Source organism: Sebastes umbrosus, chromosome 1, assembly GCF_015220745.1.
Source record: "Sebastes umbrosus isolate fSebUmb1 chromosome 1, fSebUmb1.pri, whole genome shotgun sequence".
Classification (NCBI taxonomy): Eukaryota; Metazoa; Chordata; class Actinopteri; order Perciformes; family Sebastidae; genus Sebastes; species Sebastes umbrosus.
Window position 1 is genome coordinate 19,234,043 of NC_051269.1, and position 17,990 is coordinate 19,252,032.

General features: G+C 42.9%; 1 protein-coding gene across 22 annotated transcripts in view; it reads right to left on the minus strand.

The window, feature by feature from the left end:
* The window catches only part of eif4g3a (eukaryotic translation initiation factor 4 gamma, 3a), a 67,478-nt gene that overhangs the window by 47,357 nt on the left and 2,131 nt on the right, over nt 1-17,990 (minus strand). For 11 of the 22 annotated variants that reach the window (XM_037778707.1, XM_037778793.1, XM_037778641.1 and 8 more), the window contains exons 2-5: nt 5,954-6,068; nt 5,369-5,473; nt 2,882-3,049; nt 579-671 (exon numbers count right to left, since the gene is read on the minus strand). In XM_037778707.1, coding sequence (XP_037634635.1) covers nt 579-671; nt 2,882-3,049; nt 5,369-5,473; nt 5,954-6,068 — 481 coding nt within the window. The remainder of the gene's footprint in view (nt 1-578; nt 672-2,881; nt 3,050-5,368; nt 5,474-5,953; nt 6,069-17,990) is intronic. The other 11 variants (XM_037778784.1, XM_037778741.1, XM_037778774.1 and 8 more) reach the window with 5 other exon arrangements.

The window sequence follows — 17,990 nt, forward strand, 5'->3', positions numbered from 1 at the left end:
CTACAGGGTTTATTTCACAACAATGACCGGCTTACTGTACATTATCCCTTACATGTAAACGTGGATTGCACTTAAACACGGCCTTGGCAATTTTCACACGTTAGTACTGCGAGCATCAAAGCTTGGCGTGGCATGGCATTTTATACATTTTCTTCATCTGCTCCCGTTCGCAAATCAGGAACGAGGGCATAGCGTGTGTGGGGGGGGGGCAATGGCCCCTTGGACCCCTTACTTCCAGCGCCCTTCTGATTCAAGATCTTTGGTGGAGATGGCCTCGTCCGACTCAAAATCATTTATCTGAACCTTTATTCCTGGTAACAATCATTTACTTCATGTGTTAAGAAATTGTGTAGGCCTATGGGAACTGACAAAAAAGGTAACATTTTAAATGTATTATTTTGAAGCCAAAAGGCGGAGTGAAAAATGTTGTGCTGGAGCACCTAAATGAAAAAGTTAAAACGCACCAGTGCAACCAATGTAAAGAGTAAGTCTGGAGCCCTGCAGTCACACTAAACCACAAACTGTTTGGGTACTTGGAGGCAGGTGTGCTGTAAATCGAAGACCAGAGGGACACTCACCGGGCGACTTTGTGGCTGTGCATTCATTGGCTGTGTCTGGGGAGAATACACTAGAGGGGCGGAAACAGCATTTTGTCCAGGGTTGTATGGAGACTGTCAAAAGAAGAAAAGCAAAGACAGACAAGAGAAGGAGAGGGTTCATTATAATACAGACCAGGAACTGTGCAGAAATCAGTCACTACTCTTTTCATTAAGACATTTCACAGACCAGTTCTAACCTTAACGATACACCGCCAATACTAACATGGATGTTGCTGGGAGAAAATGTTTTCGATTTGGGGTTTATGTGCTGCGCAAAGATAATTGGTACCCTCCAGGACTGCAAACCCTGTGTTGCTTTATTCCTCATCTAGTGTGCAGCGGAGCTAGGCAGAGTTGGGTTTAAGCAGATCTGCTTACTCTACTCCAAGCTGCTGCTGCTGCTGGTATGGTGGTGATAATTTAAGTTTTTGCTGGCTGACAAGACGATCTATAGAAGGCTGGTGTGAGAGGCTACAGCTGCTTCAGGGTGAGGCAGTGGGCCATTAGGCTATAACGGTGAAGTGGAACAACTGGATTCCTCGAGAGCATGGTCACATACTTTCAGAGAAGCTGAGTCACGGAGACGACATGCTTGTAAACGAGAGCGGCACAGCGGTCCGAGATGTCAGCATCACAGTAAGCAGTGTCACTGTCTGACAATGAGTTAACGATGAACCTGTTACATAGATTTACCACTGTATTTATTTAGGTTTTTTTCCTAATAAAAAAGTGTAACCAGATGATGTGATGAAGTCTTAATCACAGAAGGGTGATGTGTGGGTGAAACTTTCTTCCCATCATGCTCGCTCCTGATTTATTTCTGTTGTGTTTTGGTCCTTTGAATTTGCCCTATTCTATCTCTATAATGTGTGTATAGATCTCATTGTAGTTACGGACGGAGAAGGAAGTCCCTTTAAGTTTTCTACCATGTATAATTAACCCTTACCTGACCCCAACCATCTCTAATCCTAATTAATTAAATACTCTCTTACCCAAATCCAAGATAATCACTTTGCTTCTGCCCTTAACCCTGGTAGTATACACAAGTTAACACCCACATACCCTTTTAAAACGTATTCCCAATCCTGATTAATTATTTCCCACTTTGCCTTTTCACACAGCTTTTACCCCAGCATGACTGGCAATGCTTTCAAATGTTAAACCGATGGTGTTGAAGCTTCGCAGAGGACTGCAGGGCTCACAGATCTGGCTCCAATATGTTAAAAACAGACCTGCACATTTTGAATTTAGGTTGAGCAAATGATCGTATATCACAACCTCGTGGTGAAATAGTGATCATGACTGTCAGGTGATTCATGTGGCGTGGTTTTACCAATAGGGCGGACACAATGTAGTATTCCTCCCACAGTGACACAACGTTTTGCAGCTGACAAACCAGACAATGATCAGTGACAGTTGGCTCTTACATCAAAACATTAATCAATGTAGGTGGTTAGTACCACAACCTCACAGCAAGAAGGTTCTGGGTTCAAACCCATGTTCTCCCATTTGTTCGCTCCAGGGGCTCTGCTTTCCTCCCATAATCTTAAGGCTAACAGGTCATGTCAATTCAAATGCGTTTCTCCATATATGCATCAGCCCTGAAACCTAATCAGGATATACTATTTATCTCCATTCTGCCACATGCATGCTGGGCTTGCCCTCTCCAGACCCTTATCAGGATTAAACAGGTGCTGTATAGAGACTATAGTAGATGCATGTTTGTCTATAGGCACCAGTGCATAGAGAATGATACGTTAATCTGAATTGCATTAAAATAATACAATTATGCACACATGGCTTACTGCTGTATTAAAGCAATGTAAAAGAAAAGGGACAAACAGAAAAACAATACGTGTAAGAAGCTGATGTAAGAAAAGACAAATAACACACGTCAGGGGCCGGTGATATGGGCAGAAATAACATACAAAATATCAGCATTATCTCAAAATAGACAAATAGTCAAAAAGTTTAACTTGTGTTCATCCAAATTATTTTTTTCTAGAACAAAAATCCAAAACATTTTGAAAAAAAAATGTGCTCAAAATGTTACACTGTGACAAGTTTTGGTTTAAAAAATAACTTCTCATTCATTTAAACATGTAAGTCACAACATATTTATGTGACATTTTGTCATGATGTGATTGTATTGCTGAAATGATAATTCTAGAGTAGCACTGCCACCCAGCCAGAACACAAGTCACAAAAAGCAAGGGGGACAAATTGACAGATCAAACATGAATACGCAGAGAGGTTTACGGCGGACACAGTGATAAACTCACCCCTCCGCCTGTCTCCCAGCCCTTAGGGTAGCGATATGGGGAAGCTGTGGGTAGTGATACCTGAGAGAGCCCCGGGGAGTGGGCATGACCGGGCGGGGTGCCCGCCAAGTTGGGGTGTCCCTTTGTGATGTCGTGAGCAGTGTAAGGAGGGCCAGCATGCCTGGGTACCTGCATTACATAAAAACAGTACGGTTAGACAGATACACTTTATATCAGACTGATGCACACACACACTCAAAATGACGTAGAGGAGGAACAGGAGAGGCAGAATTCCACAGGTCATTAGTCCTCCCTCCTGCTGAGGAATGTAAATTAAGCTAAAGCTCGAGGATTAGCCCCTGTATGTGTGCAGAGGTGGAGACCTGTGCTATGGATGGGTGTTGAGAGCCTGCAGAGTGGCTCTGGCCTCTGCTGCAGCCTGCTGTGCCCAATTATGCTGTGCAAGGATGTCTGGGCAAAAGTGGGTCAAGTAATCATATTACAATCCCACTCATCTGAGATAAATAAGAGTGCACCTGATACAATAGATACGACCGAGTCATGCTTAACAAGCCTCGTCAATATGGGCAGGGAGAGAGGAGATTTGACTCAGCTCTGAGCCTGTGGTGTTGTAGCCAGGATGGGCCTTGGCTGCTGCAGCTGTGGGCTGGCACAACTGCAGGTGCTGCTTGTTGCTGCAGCAAGCCTGACACACCAGGGAATGAGACAGGATACTGCAGGAAGAAAGCAGGAGGTACTGAGACAGAGTCAGCCTGGAAAGCTGGGCAATCCACCTCTCTCTCCAGGGCCTTTTTTTTTTTTTTATCTCTACGCACCCTGGCCATTAAAGCTTTTACAGCTCAAGCAGTAAAGATCTACAAAATGAGATTGTATTAAAATCTACAGGCAATATTCTGTACAGTCTCTATAGTACCAATCCCTGTCTGCATCCCTCCATCTTCTATGTGTGGCCCACTTCCCTCAGATGACCTGGGATAAAGCAACTAATCTAGCCGCTGTTGCCAGGGGAGGAGCCTGCTCTGCTTCAGGCGAGTGAGTGATTCTGAGGACATACAGAGTGATGGGATGGGGGAGGGGAGGCGAGAGGCTGTATGGGAGCTGTACATGAGGGGAAGGGGGAAAAAAGAGTGTACAAGCCCCGCATCCACTGCAGAGAACAACTGTTTCATGCCATGGGCACGGTTTATTTCCACCAGTGTCATCATTGTTGCAGCCCAACGCCTTAAAACGAGGATAGAAAATCTCATAAAATCAGCAGCGATTCCAGTACTGTTGTTTTAACAGTGGATAAATCAGCTCCAAGCATACAGTGGCTTTTCTGGTGCAATGTGCAAGCTACCTTCTGTATATCAGAAATCATATCATCGCTGAAAGCATTTCTTTGTGGTGTCAAATAATCAAAGTGGCGTTTCTACGGCAAACTACAGTGCTCGTAAAAAAGATTGTAAAAATGAAAGCACGATGGGAGCTAACAAACACACGAGTCGATATTTTCCCACAAATGACCGCTACGATGCTAGAATTAAAACGTTGGGGAAGCCTCAGCAAGCGCCGTGACTGTATTTATTGTGTCATTTTTGTGTGTGAGGAAAATCAATAAAATGTGAAGTGAAAAGGGAAATCAATATTCCTGTCTTCTGATTTTTGTAGTGAACATTTAATAGTAGGATTGCCGATAATCAGTATCTTACAAAGCCCTTTAACAAATCACTAGCACTCCAGATAAATGCACATTGGGCTTATCAGAGAGGAGAAGCCCAGAATGGTGCAGCAAAGCACTGAGGGTCTGCGAGCAGCAGCAGCAGCAGTGCTCAACATGGATCGTTGTACAGAACGATGCCCACTTGCAGATGGTGTCTGCCATGTCCTCAGAGGAAAGGGAGGATGCCATTTGGGGTTTTGTCTTTGGGGGGATACAGTAGGTGTGGCCGGTCACTGACGGGACAATAAATGCCCACCCCCAGAGTTCAGCCAAGGACAGCATATGAAAGCAACTTCTTTCTCTGACCAAATCTAACAGTCTTCCTGAGGCCCCTAGCTGAGTTATGTGAATATTATTATGACAAAGATCACATACAGGAAATGTTAATTAACTCCTGAAGGAGAGGATGAATGGCAAAGGTCCCCTGAGGTGACAAAGTTCCACAGCAGACAGATCACAGCATTTTGTCTTTACAAGCATGCCTTCTTCTTTACGTAATAAAAAGATAAAAAACACAAATGCATGTTTACAGTGCCTGTAAAAGCTATTCAACCTCTTTCAGAGATTTGTTTACACTTTAAAAAAAATATAGCATTTTAAAAGAAATCTGTCACACAATGTTAAAAAACATTCTTAAAAAAAAATAATCATAGGCTGAATAGCTTTACAGGCACTGCCATCTTGCATGGTATGACATATTTAAAACGCAACACGCATTCAGTTGCCAGTTTATCAGGTACACTTGAAGGGGTTTACACTTGAAAAACGAATGCAATAAATCCTACCTTCATAAAGGTTACAATGTTCTTAGGAGGAAACTGGTGCGTTTCTCCTGCACTGAACTTCAGTTGGGCGCTCTGCCTCAAAAAAACAGCAATGTCTGTGGCACTCTGTGGTCAGGTCAAAAACAGCAAAAAGAATCACCTCATGTGTTGATGTTTTTGGGGTTGGCATGAAGCCTACATCAGAGCATAATTATAATGGTTATAATGTTCTGAGAGGAGTTTCTAATATTGTGTCCACCCTATTTATATCAATGAGGGTAGAATGAATATTAGAGACCCCTCTCAGTGAGATGCAATGCAGTTCAAACGGCTCCAAAAAATTACCATAAAGTTAAATCAACACCTCCATTAAACAGTTTAAACAAACACTAAACATTGCAACCCTCATGAAGGTAGTGTTGCATAACACTGCAGTAGTTTTATAGCCAGGTGTACCTCATAATCTGGCAACTGAGTGTTTGTTTTTGGTACAGTCATGGTCAAAGTGTATGCAAATTACATACGGTCCGTATTTTAGATAGGAGTCTTATGTGTGTGTATTCTGTATCTGAAGTGTGTATTTTCTGTACATGCACTGCAGCATACCGTTGGATGTGTTTGTGAGAAGGGCTGTGTGCAGTGACTCACGCTGTAGACAGCAGCGACTCCAGGCTGTGTGGGGAAGATCCGGTCGTCCAGTGATGGCTGAACCCGTGGGATTCTGGAGAGAGGTGGGTTAAGGAAAACTCTAAAGACAACTGGGGCCAGTTGCAGAAACTTACTAGTCTTGGCCTTAGACTCGTCTTAGATTGTCAGGTTAGACTAGTCTAATTACGCCTGTCGGTTGCATAAATATTAAGACTTAATTTGAGAGCTTTGTTGCTATGGCAACAATCTGTTAGAAGGTCCGTTAGCTAACTATTTCAACTGTTTATCCATTACTTTTAGCCAATTTTACCTAACTGTTTAACATTATTTTTAGCAAACTATTTCAACTGTTTATCATTACTTTTAGCTATTTGTTAGCTGACTGTTTCAACTGTTTACCCATAACTTTTTTGGATTCTTGTACCATATTCTTGAAATGTTTCTGAAAATCTTTAATGGTTCTAACAACCGTTGGATTTATGCTGTTTAACTTTTTGTTATTTTCTCCCATACTTGGTGTGGTGTTGCATCCGACATTTTCTCTTCTGTAAAGTGTCTTATTTAGCCCATAATGCATTTAATGACACGCTAAGCCAGTTTTTACATTAGTCGCTCATAGGGAAGCTTTATGCAACCGGTAAATTTAAGTGTTTATAGCACGTCTGACTTTAAGTTATGTTTACGACAAAGACTTGGTCAATTTTTATGCAACTGGCCCCACTGAAAACAGTTTCATGCTAGATAAAAGTTCCTCATCGGGTAAGATTCCTGTCATATTTTATGTATTTATGTAAGACACAGTGTTAAAATATTGCTGACTAAACCACATGAAGAGACTTGATATAGTTTGTATGCAAGTTCCCCATTTAGCAAAACACTCTGCTGAGATTACCTCATTCGTCACTTCGATGTTTTTATGCATTTAGCTGATTCAGATTCCAAAGGGCTTTCCTCAAGCCCCAATGGCTCTGTAGTTTGATTTCAAGGATCCCCCAACCACCCCACCCCGCCCAAAATGCCCCGACTCTGAGAGTACACTGTGTACCTTCACCATTTTGCAAGAGTTAAAGGGAAAATCTGAAATGGATTTTTCTCTGGACCACTTCAGGCAATGGGACAGACAGAGCAGGAGATTAGACAACTGCAAGCTAAGGAAAAGCAAAAGCTACAACTTCATTCAATATTAATTCCCTATTCTCTTTTTCTTATGGTAAAGGTAGAATAGTAAGTCAAAGAAAAAAAAAAATCCTGTCACAACACTTGTAAAAATCTATAACACTCCAGGCATTATTAATGCTTTGGGCTCTGTTTGAACAGAAACCAGAAGAGAAGATAACTTTAGCGCTTCCGAAACATGCAATAATGAGACAATCACTCAGATGTTAAGAGGAGACAAAAGAGGGAATGTGCAATAGCCACATAGAAGAGGGAAGCCCTGTGGTTAGTAACCTGCTCAGGCAGTTGTCCATGGCCGACAGTCTCACACACACACATGGTCACGTGGTTTAAGGGAAACCGAATGTCTGGCTTTCTTCCTTTCACACAAATCACGCCTCCCTTTCCCCTGAGGGAAGGGTTATGCTAGAAAAAGAAGTAGGTCGTACGATGTGTTGTCCGGCCACGACGTATAGCAAAAGTGTTTGGAGTTGTTCAGAAATGCCACACTCAAAAGGTGGGCTGAAAAGCCAGCCGTCATAGTTAAAAACTGGGATATCAGCGCAGATGTTCAGACACTCGCTCCAGGAAGAAATTCATGGTGTTGCACTCAGCTGTTCACATAAAAAGTACCACAAATAGTTGTGGAACAAATGAAGAAAAAGAGAGCTGAGAGAGAAGTTTAAACCCAGCATACTTTCTAACCTCCGCACAGCTGGCCAATCAGGCCGGTAAGTGGGTCGCATCGTAGGACTCGGAAAGTTACAGGAATGGTTGGACGCAGCCTCCCCGCTAATCCTACGTCAGAAAGGTGTGTGGGGAGGAAAGGGTTTTCTAAAGCTATTCCGACCATCCGACAAGCTGTTCTGATGGCGTAAACTGGCCCTTTAAGCCAGTTTACTCTGCTCTCGCCTGCAGGGCCCATCATCTCTCCTGGCCCCCTGCCAGCACCGCTACCCGTAACCGACAACACAAGAGGGAGATAAGGAGAGAAAAGAATCATTTTTTAAAAGGAGGGCTGCGATTCAGAAAAAGCAGAAGCACAGCAGGAAGCATTATCTGTTTCATTGCCGGGGAATTTGGGAAAACAACATGCCCACCCCCACAGACACACACCCAGCAGACATACACACAGAAATTAGGGAGTAATTAGAGGCTCTGTCTCTTCACAACTGACGTGACAGTCTAGTATTTACCATTTTTATGTTTTGTTTTGATGTGCCAAGAGCACCACGTCTTAGCAAAAACCAGAGAACCAGAGAGAAAGACTGAAAAATAATCCACTAAAAGTTGTATTAGTATATATTTTCAGTGATTCGCAGATTGCCTTTCATGATCTGAAAAGCCATAATGCGGTACATCCAATGCCACAAAGCACGAAGCAGTAGGTGAGAAAATGAATCGTCAGAATCACTCACAGATGCTTCCTGACCCAGGTCTGGTGGGTGACAGACACAGGAGAGGGGGGAGCTATCAACAGTGAGGCAACCTGATCTGTCTGCTCTACATGACCGCTGGTTGGCAACTGTGTCAGGGACTGTAAACAGAGGGAAAGGCAGCAAGATGTGCACAGGTGAAGCCAGGGTTCAACCCGCTGGAGCAACGGGGAAAACAAATCTACCTGGAGGTCAGGGGCTGCCGTCAACAGCGGCAAATGGTAGGAAAAGTAAACACAAAAATTATCAGATAAGATGAGACACGTAAATCTTTCAGGGATTTTGGCAGACTTGATCTTTTAACAACCGCTGCCAAATAGCAAGAGCTTATTTAAATGGCTTAAAGCCAGCATGCATGCAGCTTTCTGTTATCTCAGAAGGCAAACACCTGTAGTCACAGCCGAATGTTGGTATGCCACAAACTAGTAGACATTCAGTACATGTCTTTAGCTGGAATAGTCTTTCATATCATGTTTTGGGGGAAACACAGGCAATAAGGCAATACTGAACATAAAATCTATTCTAAAGCAAATCAATATTTAAGCAACCCAGCAAGAAACATATTTACTTGAAAACCAGTTTTGTTTTCCCTCTGGACAACTTGCAAATAAACTCAGTTTCTGTGCCGAAATAGGTGTTTGTTATCTGTAGCAAAATTTCATTTCAATTTTTGGGCTTCTAATCCCGGTTAGAACGGATAGCTAGCTAGAATGGACTTCCATTTGTGCTAACAATATGATACACTTTCCCCACTAAACTTAAACAGTTTCAAGATTGACTGCTGCTGGTAAAAATATCACAATTCACTGATATTCATCATGCACAGTCTTATCCAGGTGATCACGCTGGGAAAGACAAAATGTCCCGAGGTAAAACATCATTTATGTCAAGCCCCCCCATTGTGGGTGGCCAGCAGATAACCAGATGGATGCAGAGACACTCCTCAGTCAAACTCTTCTGCGTGTGTGTATCAGGCACAACCATGAAAGTGGCTGACCGCACTAATTAGATATCAGTCATTAGTTTGATCTCCATTAATTTTCTGCTTGAGCAGAGAGGGCGAGCACAATGTCAACTTAAAGACTTACAACAGGGATACTGCTTCAGGGAATAAGAGCGCCAGTGTGGCGGAAAAATTACCTGCGACATCCAATTGGACCGAATTACACCAATGGTGAGATTCACATTTGACCCTCACTGCGACTGAGAAGAAATGCAGTGGTGGATTGAGTAGGGATACACCGGTACCGATATCGGATCGGATATCGGGCCGATACTGACTCAAATGGCTGGATCGGGTATCGGTGACAAAGGGGCCAATCTATTCAATTCAGTTCTCTGTTTATATACTATATACATTATATACTGGAATTTGAGTTCCTGTTGAAGTGTTGACCATTTTGCTTCTGCATTAAAAAGGTTTACACTTGAATTTGAATTCCAGTTAATTTTGAAGATTTTTTACCAAGTTGTTGGTGTACGATTCATTATTTTAATAATTAATAACAATTCAGTAAATTCATATCTACGTATTTACAGTATTTATTACATCTTGTTTTACGAAGTTGGGAAAGCGATGTTTAACTCAAGCCTGATGCTGCCTTACACATAAAAAATAATCCCAGTCACTTCCACACAGAGAGGCATACAGCTCATTAATTAAACACTGGTATCGGATCAGTAATCAGTATCAGCCAATACCCAAAGCCCAAGTATCGCTATCGGTATCGGGACTGAAAAAGTTGGATCGGTGCATCCATAGGATTGAGGGTACATAAATGAACACCTCAAGGATGCAGCTATTCAAACTCAAAGGACATTTTGAAAACAGTGACCACAGATTTCGTATGACAATGCAAGGCAGGAAAACCCTCACATTTCAAACAGGGTTCCTATCTCCTAAATAAGGCTAAGCTGCTCTGTAGTTTATGGTTGACAAGGTCAAATTTGGGTCTAAAGCAAGTCTGCCATCACGGCCTAAAGGCCCCGACACACCAGGCCAACGGTCGGCGAGCGTCTGCCGTGTGTCCCGCACCATCGGTTCTAGTCTGCCGTGTCAGAGGTTTTTTGGTCGATTCAGCGTGTTGGATCGGCGGCGGAGCTCATCAGTGAGAGAAATCACTCCGATTGGCGGTTCAGCTTAAGCGAATCAGTGCATGAGAAGAGAAACGGAAGTGAGGAAAGCAAACCGTAAAGTCGAGTAAAGTCAAGAGGACACACACAGAAGGCTCTTCTCATTTTTCATCTTCATCTCATCTGATCATTACAATACACGGATATTTTCACAACGACATGGCCATCTGCAATGAAGCGGTGGTGAGTGAGAGTGGTGTGAAAATGGTTGGCAAACGGCGCTTTGTTTCATGTACGTATCATAATAACGGCTTGTATATCCGCAGTCCTCGGTCTTCCGGTGTCCCTTTTTGAATGACGATTATAGACTAACACTACCTGCTGGTGTGGAGAGTTATTTTGTCTCACACAGGTGCAGAACGTACGTGCTAACTGGCCGTCGGCTGTAGTGTTTGCGGAGTGTTCAAATGCAACTTGTCGGCCAAGACATAGGAGACGTGAGGCGACGCAACTGTCGGTTTTCATTGCCACTAGTTCCTTGATGTCGGCTTGGTGCTTCTGGGCCTTAAAGCAAGCCCATGCTGCTTCTTCTCCTCTGAGGAGCTTCAGCCACTCCTACTTGTCCCTTGACTCTACAGTGACCTGTAAGCCTCATTTAGGACGGTGGGTGAGGGGGAAGCTGCAGCGGCGCCTGCTTCATCATTAGCTTACTGTAAAGCCACTAATGTGCTGAGTGTGTGTGAGAAAAAGAAAGGGGAAGACAGGAGGAAATACAGCCTTACAAATAGCAGGGGTGTGATCGGGAGGATGATACAGCTCAATAAACTGTAATCTGCTATTACTGATTAAATTAATGAATCACAGCTGTGTATTTAACAACCTCAAGCCCTGAATGAATCGTGTGAAACTTCCAAGAAAAAAGAGGCAAGAAAGGGTCAGAGTGAGAGGCGAGCTCTGTTTTTGCTGAGCTACCTGCTCTGTAGGCAAATAGCACCTAAATCAAAACAGCAATGTTTGTGCTGCCATATAATAACACATTGCCACGGCAACAAAACGTCTTGTGTCGCATAAATATGGTATACGTTTAAAAATACCGTGCTTCCTTTGAATGACACGGGCTACCTGGAAATCTCAGTGCAAGTGGAGAGAGCACAGGAAGTGAGTGGAGACAGCCCAGATGGTGCAGACACAAACCCTCCTTCTCCCTGCTGGCCCACTGGCCACTCTTTACACACACACACACACACATACATACACACACACAAAGCTCTCACTGCCTGCCTGCTGTTGCTGAGACTGCTCTTTCACTACAGTGCGAACGATAGGTGGTAGGATGGTGGATTTAACTCTATAATGGTGCGCTCACACGAAGAGCGAAGCGAACTTTTGGCGGAGTGCGATTACATACAAAGTCAATGCAAAGACGCGAATAGACATGAATTTGTGCCAGGCGTGAATTTCACGTATTCGCACCATTCGCATGAGTTACAATTCAACTTGAGCGAGACATTTGTGTGATGCTGTGTCGCAAAAGCCTATCAGCGTTGAGATTCTCCTCCTGTCGTCACTGACGTTCTGTTGCTGTTGAATCAGAAATGGAGGAAAAAAATATTGTAGCAATCTGTGGTCACCCAGAGCTGCGATAGTACATCGTATTTGTACATAGACCGGATGAAACTCTGTGTATAAATATATGTGTATAAACCACAGTCTGTCTATGGTATAACCAACAACATCGCTGCCGTATTTATGCCTTGCTGACGTTATCTTGAGTGTTGATGGAGCAACTGCATAGCCTGGCACTGATCGATCCAAACTCCATTCAGAAAACAAGCATTTTAAAATGTGTTTGCTTGTCATCTTGCAGACAGACTTGACAAAGCATGAATTCAGATTTTTTACACATCGTCATTATTATGTAGTTGCTTATTGCAATTAAATCACAGCACAATCTGTTTATTTTGGGTTCATACCGCAGTAGCGACGTGTGGCTTGCTAGATACAGTCAGTGCAATGGCACTGTATGTGAATACAGCTCGCCAACGGCAGATGTTATGAGCCCAGACACGACAGCGTTGGGTTTTCCGACATATCTGGGACTTCCACAACATGTACAAAGCAACACCAGTGGTTATGTCTTCCACTTGATGGCGGAAATTGCTATGGAGACAAGCGCCTTCTCCTCTCTGGCACGTCTAGCGTGAATGTACACAAATGATACCGGCGGTTCAACTCGCGCGAGTGAAGCGAGGCGAAAATTCGCTTCTCTCTTGGTCTGAACACAGCATAACAACCCAAATCTTAAGCAACAATAGCTCTGGATTTCTGCAGCGTAAACTGTGATTGGTTTTTAAAATTAGGGAAACAGGCAGTCAATCTGCACTTTAACAAGGAGGTAGATGCAGAAACAAATGTAAATACCAAAAATACCACCGGCTCTTACAGGAATGAATAAAGTTCAAATTGCCCTCTTATTTGGGTTTCAATTAAAAAGGACTTTGATCACGATAAAGAAATGATGATGACATGGAGAAGCCTGAGACGGTTACACATGCCCTGCGCTGAGAGGGCTTCTCTTCCCATTTATTGGAAAGCTGGTCCTAATATGTTATAATCTGTGTAGGTCCAGTCTGCTGGTCTCATTCCTCCAAATGATGATGTCTAAAGACCAAAACATATTGTGTTCTTTTGAGAGAGACATGGGAACTTTCGACATTATGTCTAGTCTGCATATTTGTTGGAGGGCTAAACTCCATTAGCAACCGTGACGCTGTTGTGTATCCCTGAAACGCTGCCAAGGTGCGTTAAAAAAATGTGAAAACACTTCCTGTTATTTATTCAGTGACCATAGTGGACGCCAGTGACAGCTATCTTCTGTTAAACTACTTGAGCAAATATGAATTAGATGGATGGAATGTAATGATGACTTGTGTTGTTGTGGAATTGTGTGTCAGACACAGATGAGAAATTACGTGAGCCAAATCACACTGACCGAGAAATGTAGAATTTGCTGGGAAACAGAAACAGAAACTCAGGCCAGTAGTCAGAAAACAGCAGCCAGGAATACATATCGCCTGCTTACTGGGAGCCAATTTCTTCTGAAATGTGGAACAACAGAGGACTGAAATAAATAACCAAAACACCAACAAGAACAAGGGAACAGGGACAACTGAGAGAAATGGTTACTAAACTCTACCGGCGTTGCTTTGCGGTTTACAGTACCGCACTTACTAACCCGTTTCAATTGCACACAAATCACGTAATTGTTTGGCTGCAGTCAGTGTATTCTAACAGTACATGTAATAATGCTCCGACACAAATATTAGCACTATATTGGCAAATGGTGTAGCACTACTTGCTGACAAGTGGATATGAACATTCTCAACTCCACTGTCGACCTCACAGCATCCCGGTGTGGGTGGGATGGATCTCCAAACACAGAGTTCACTGCAAATACTGAGTACTGTAAGAACAGTTGAAAGCAATGGGAGTATAATCACAAAATCTCAGTTTTTCAACAATTGCTGGTTGCATTTAAAAAAAAAAAAGTTTCTAGAGTAAATGCAGGTGTTGATTCAAGATTGCGTATAAAAAAAAACGGCCACAATAATGTGTAAATGTCACTTGAGATGAAAACGCCGGCAGAGCTCTGACAGTGTGCAGAATGTCTTCCTCAACAGGCCACTCCCTCCTTGGAAAGAACAGTCCTGCATGCTGGCTCATAACAACTCAGCAGTTTATTTATAACAGCCCACGGTGAGTATGCTCATGAGAATATCTTCTCATGCAGGCTGCACACACCTGTCCTAAAATACAGGACCACGGTGCTGTGTGACCCACCAGCTGGGTACATACGTTACGTAAAAGATATCTCAGAACTTAACGCTGGCTGTGACGGCATGCCTGGCTCGCAGGTTGAATTAAACTTTTACTGCTCTTTATTGACACAATGCTGTCATCTGTTTGCCCAAACGTTCCTGTTAAACCTTGACGACAAAAAAAAGTTGTGAGAAAGGGAAAAAGGAGTGAGCGTCTTCAAAGAGAGATGAAAGTGCTGGACCGTGAAAAGCTGGGGGGTTGGAAAAAGGGGTGCCCAGGGAGACGAGCAGGGGGGCGGGGGGGAATGGGGGAGAAGCCCTCAGTTTTCTCAGCTGGGCTGGCGGTGGGGAGAGGTGAGCTGTGGGGGGATGGAAGGAAATGAGGGAGGGCTGAGGCAGGCTGGGTGACCTGGGCCTTTTGTTGGCAGATGGTGGGAAGCGCCACCTTGGCCTCTCGCTCTGAATGCTAAGCAGCGCTGCCATTGTCTGACAAGTGCAGCAGCAGACGCATGCGCTGGGTGTTTCTCTGGCAACCAGGAACAGAAACAAACTGCCCTCCCCCCGCCCCCAACACTGCTCACATATGCTTATCTGGACCTCTGTGCATCTCAGGACTCCACACAAACACACATGCCAACATCCTCCAAGTGGGAATTCCCATACATAGAGGAGCCCTGGCCAGACGGAGCGGAACATGCTCCGTCCATCACTCCTGACCTCAGAGGTCTAGAGAGAGAGTGAGAGGTCAGACAAGTGGCGACACTCACAGGGTCTGTTTTCATATAGATAGACATGAAAATCAAATGCAGCGCTGTCTAAAACGGGATCCAGGGACCAGCATGGGGACCTTGGAAATTACACAGAGGTCCCAGGACAAAGCAGACTAGTTTCCTGCAAAGACACTCATTTGATGTCGGAACAATTTGTCTTTTCTCTGTTAACTCCCACCTACTTTACAGATGGTTATATAATGCAAGAAAAAAAAAAAAAACTCAGACTTTTATTATAGTGAAAGACATTCAACAATGGGCATTTAGTATAATCCAATTACTTTTCCAATTTACACCTTTATTTCTATTTTCTAACTAGGGCTGACCCGAATGCTTGGAAGTTTCGACCGTTGCCATGGTAATCGACCTCCAAATCAGGATTCGAATGCTTAGTTTTTTGTATGTAATAAAGTATAAATCCTGAAATAGCCCGTGAAATAAGGAATAATACCACAACATTATTCATATTCAACTTTAAATATTATTAGTTATTCTTAGACGGATTATTATGTGTAGAGGCGCGTGTGTGTACAGCGGCACTGTCCCGAAGCTTCGAATACCTTTGAATATTTATCACCGAAGCTTCGAAACCCAGAAAATTTTATTCTGGAGAGTCCTATTTCTTAAATTTTTTTATGTTTATACAAGTGCAACTGTAATGCCCACATTTCCATCAGGGGGGATATTTGTGATTTTGAAATTCAACAGCACCACAAACTACAAAATGACCAAACAGTTGAAACAATACCTCTTCAACAACAAAACTAATACGATCAGCTTCTTAAAAGTAGGATTTATTGCATGGCCATTGCATTGGATTGAATTAAATGTACATTAGCTAGGTGAAACTGATAAACTGTCATGGCATCAGTGTATTGTTTAGTGTATTTGCCTTCAATCCCCATATGGATACAGGTGGGGACGTAATATCATATACACCTTATAGAGTATTGGATATTTTGGATTAAATTGAATTGTGTTCATGATATTATTATCTCAAACCTCTGAATGCATTCGGTCAAACTGGTGTTAAAAAGACGGACTATATCTTAATGCCATTTAAAAAATATATATATAAAGCAACCAGAATTGAATTAACCATCTTATTGTGCTGGTGGCCGTCTGCCACAGGTGCGTCTTTGTTCATTTAACAGGGACACAGTTACTCCTACATCACTGGATCAATACCCACAACTTCATTAAGAGGGGTCAGAAATGCCATAATGTAGAACAAAATCAGACGGATCACTTTTAAAGCTAAGCTAAGCAAGAGTGAACAAACCAAAATACAAGCCAGATACAGAAAGTATGACCAAGAGGTGTGACATCTCCTACTTTAAAAAGAGAAATATTTACCATTATTCTAGTCATTATTATTTATCCCTATCCCTTAAACAAGACATCAATTTAGTAAATGCCGTTCTGTACTCCAACTGGTAGGCACATCACATCATACAGCTAAAAGTAGGTTAAACAAATTTCAAAAGCCTGGAGAGTCAATCAAGGACATGGCACAACAAATAAAGAGACCATTATGTTGGGTTTGCGTTGCTCATCCAACTCACAGACAACTCAAAAACATCACAACACACTGTAAAGCAAGACAGGTTTTGATACTTCCACCTGCCATAAACAGCTACTTACTGTCCCTTACAGATGTCAGAAACACAGGGCGGCTGTGATCGTGGGCGGCAGGAAATCAGGTTGAGACATAACACCCCACAGCCAAACCACAACAGAGGCTGTCAGATCACAAAAGGCACATCTCTCTGCCACTGGCAGGCAGGAAGACGTCAACCTAATCCTCTATCTCACACTACTGCCACCATGCTGTAAATAAAACAGGAGGTGACATAACCGCACCACAGTGACTTCACTCCAGCAAAAAGTAGGGTACATGTGTATCACTGTTTACACTCAAAGGTGTGTTTAGGGGCAATGACAGTGCAAACCCACAAATTGACTACAAACTGCATTTTTTAAGACAAATTTCTGGGAGAAGAAGTTTATCAGTTGATAATGATTTAACAAACCCTTCATATCAAAATATATGTCATTAACAGTCAAGTTACTTTCTAGCTGCTCATTTCTACATGCTGTCATCCTAAAGAGTTCACCGGCCCAGGAGGCACTGACAGGCCTGTCAAGGTGCATAGTAGCACCTCTTCAAAAGTTAAAGTCATGTGAAAAGGAGGGAAAGGAGGTGTAATAATTTCCATTATACCAGACCTTGTAGTGTACATGCTAATATCAGCCCCCAGGTCATCATCACCCTGAAATGGATGAAGCTTTACGTTGCATTCATTGACTTACTACTGCCACCATGCTCTAAATAAAACAGGATGTGACATAACCACACTACAGTGACTTCACTCCAGCAAAAAAAGTAGGGTACTGGTGTGGCACTATGTACACTCAAAGGTAAAGGTGTGTTTAGGGGCAATGACAGTGCAAACCCACCACGTTAACTAAATGGACAACAGAACTGCATTTTTTGAAGACAAATATCTGGGGAGAACAAGTTTATCAGTTGATAGTAATTCATATCAAAACACATGTCATTAACAGTCAAAACAATGTAAAGCTACTTTCTAATTTCTACATGCTGTCATCCTAAAGAGCTCACCGGCCCAGGAGGCACTGACAGGCCTGTCAAGGTGCATAGTAGCACCTCTTCAAAAAGCTAAAGTCATGTGAAAAGGAGGGAAAAGGAAGAAAAAGGAGGTGCAATAATTCACCATAA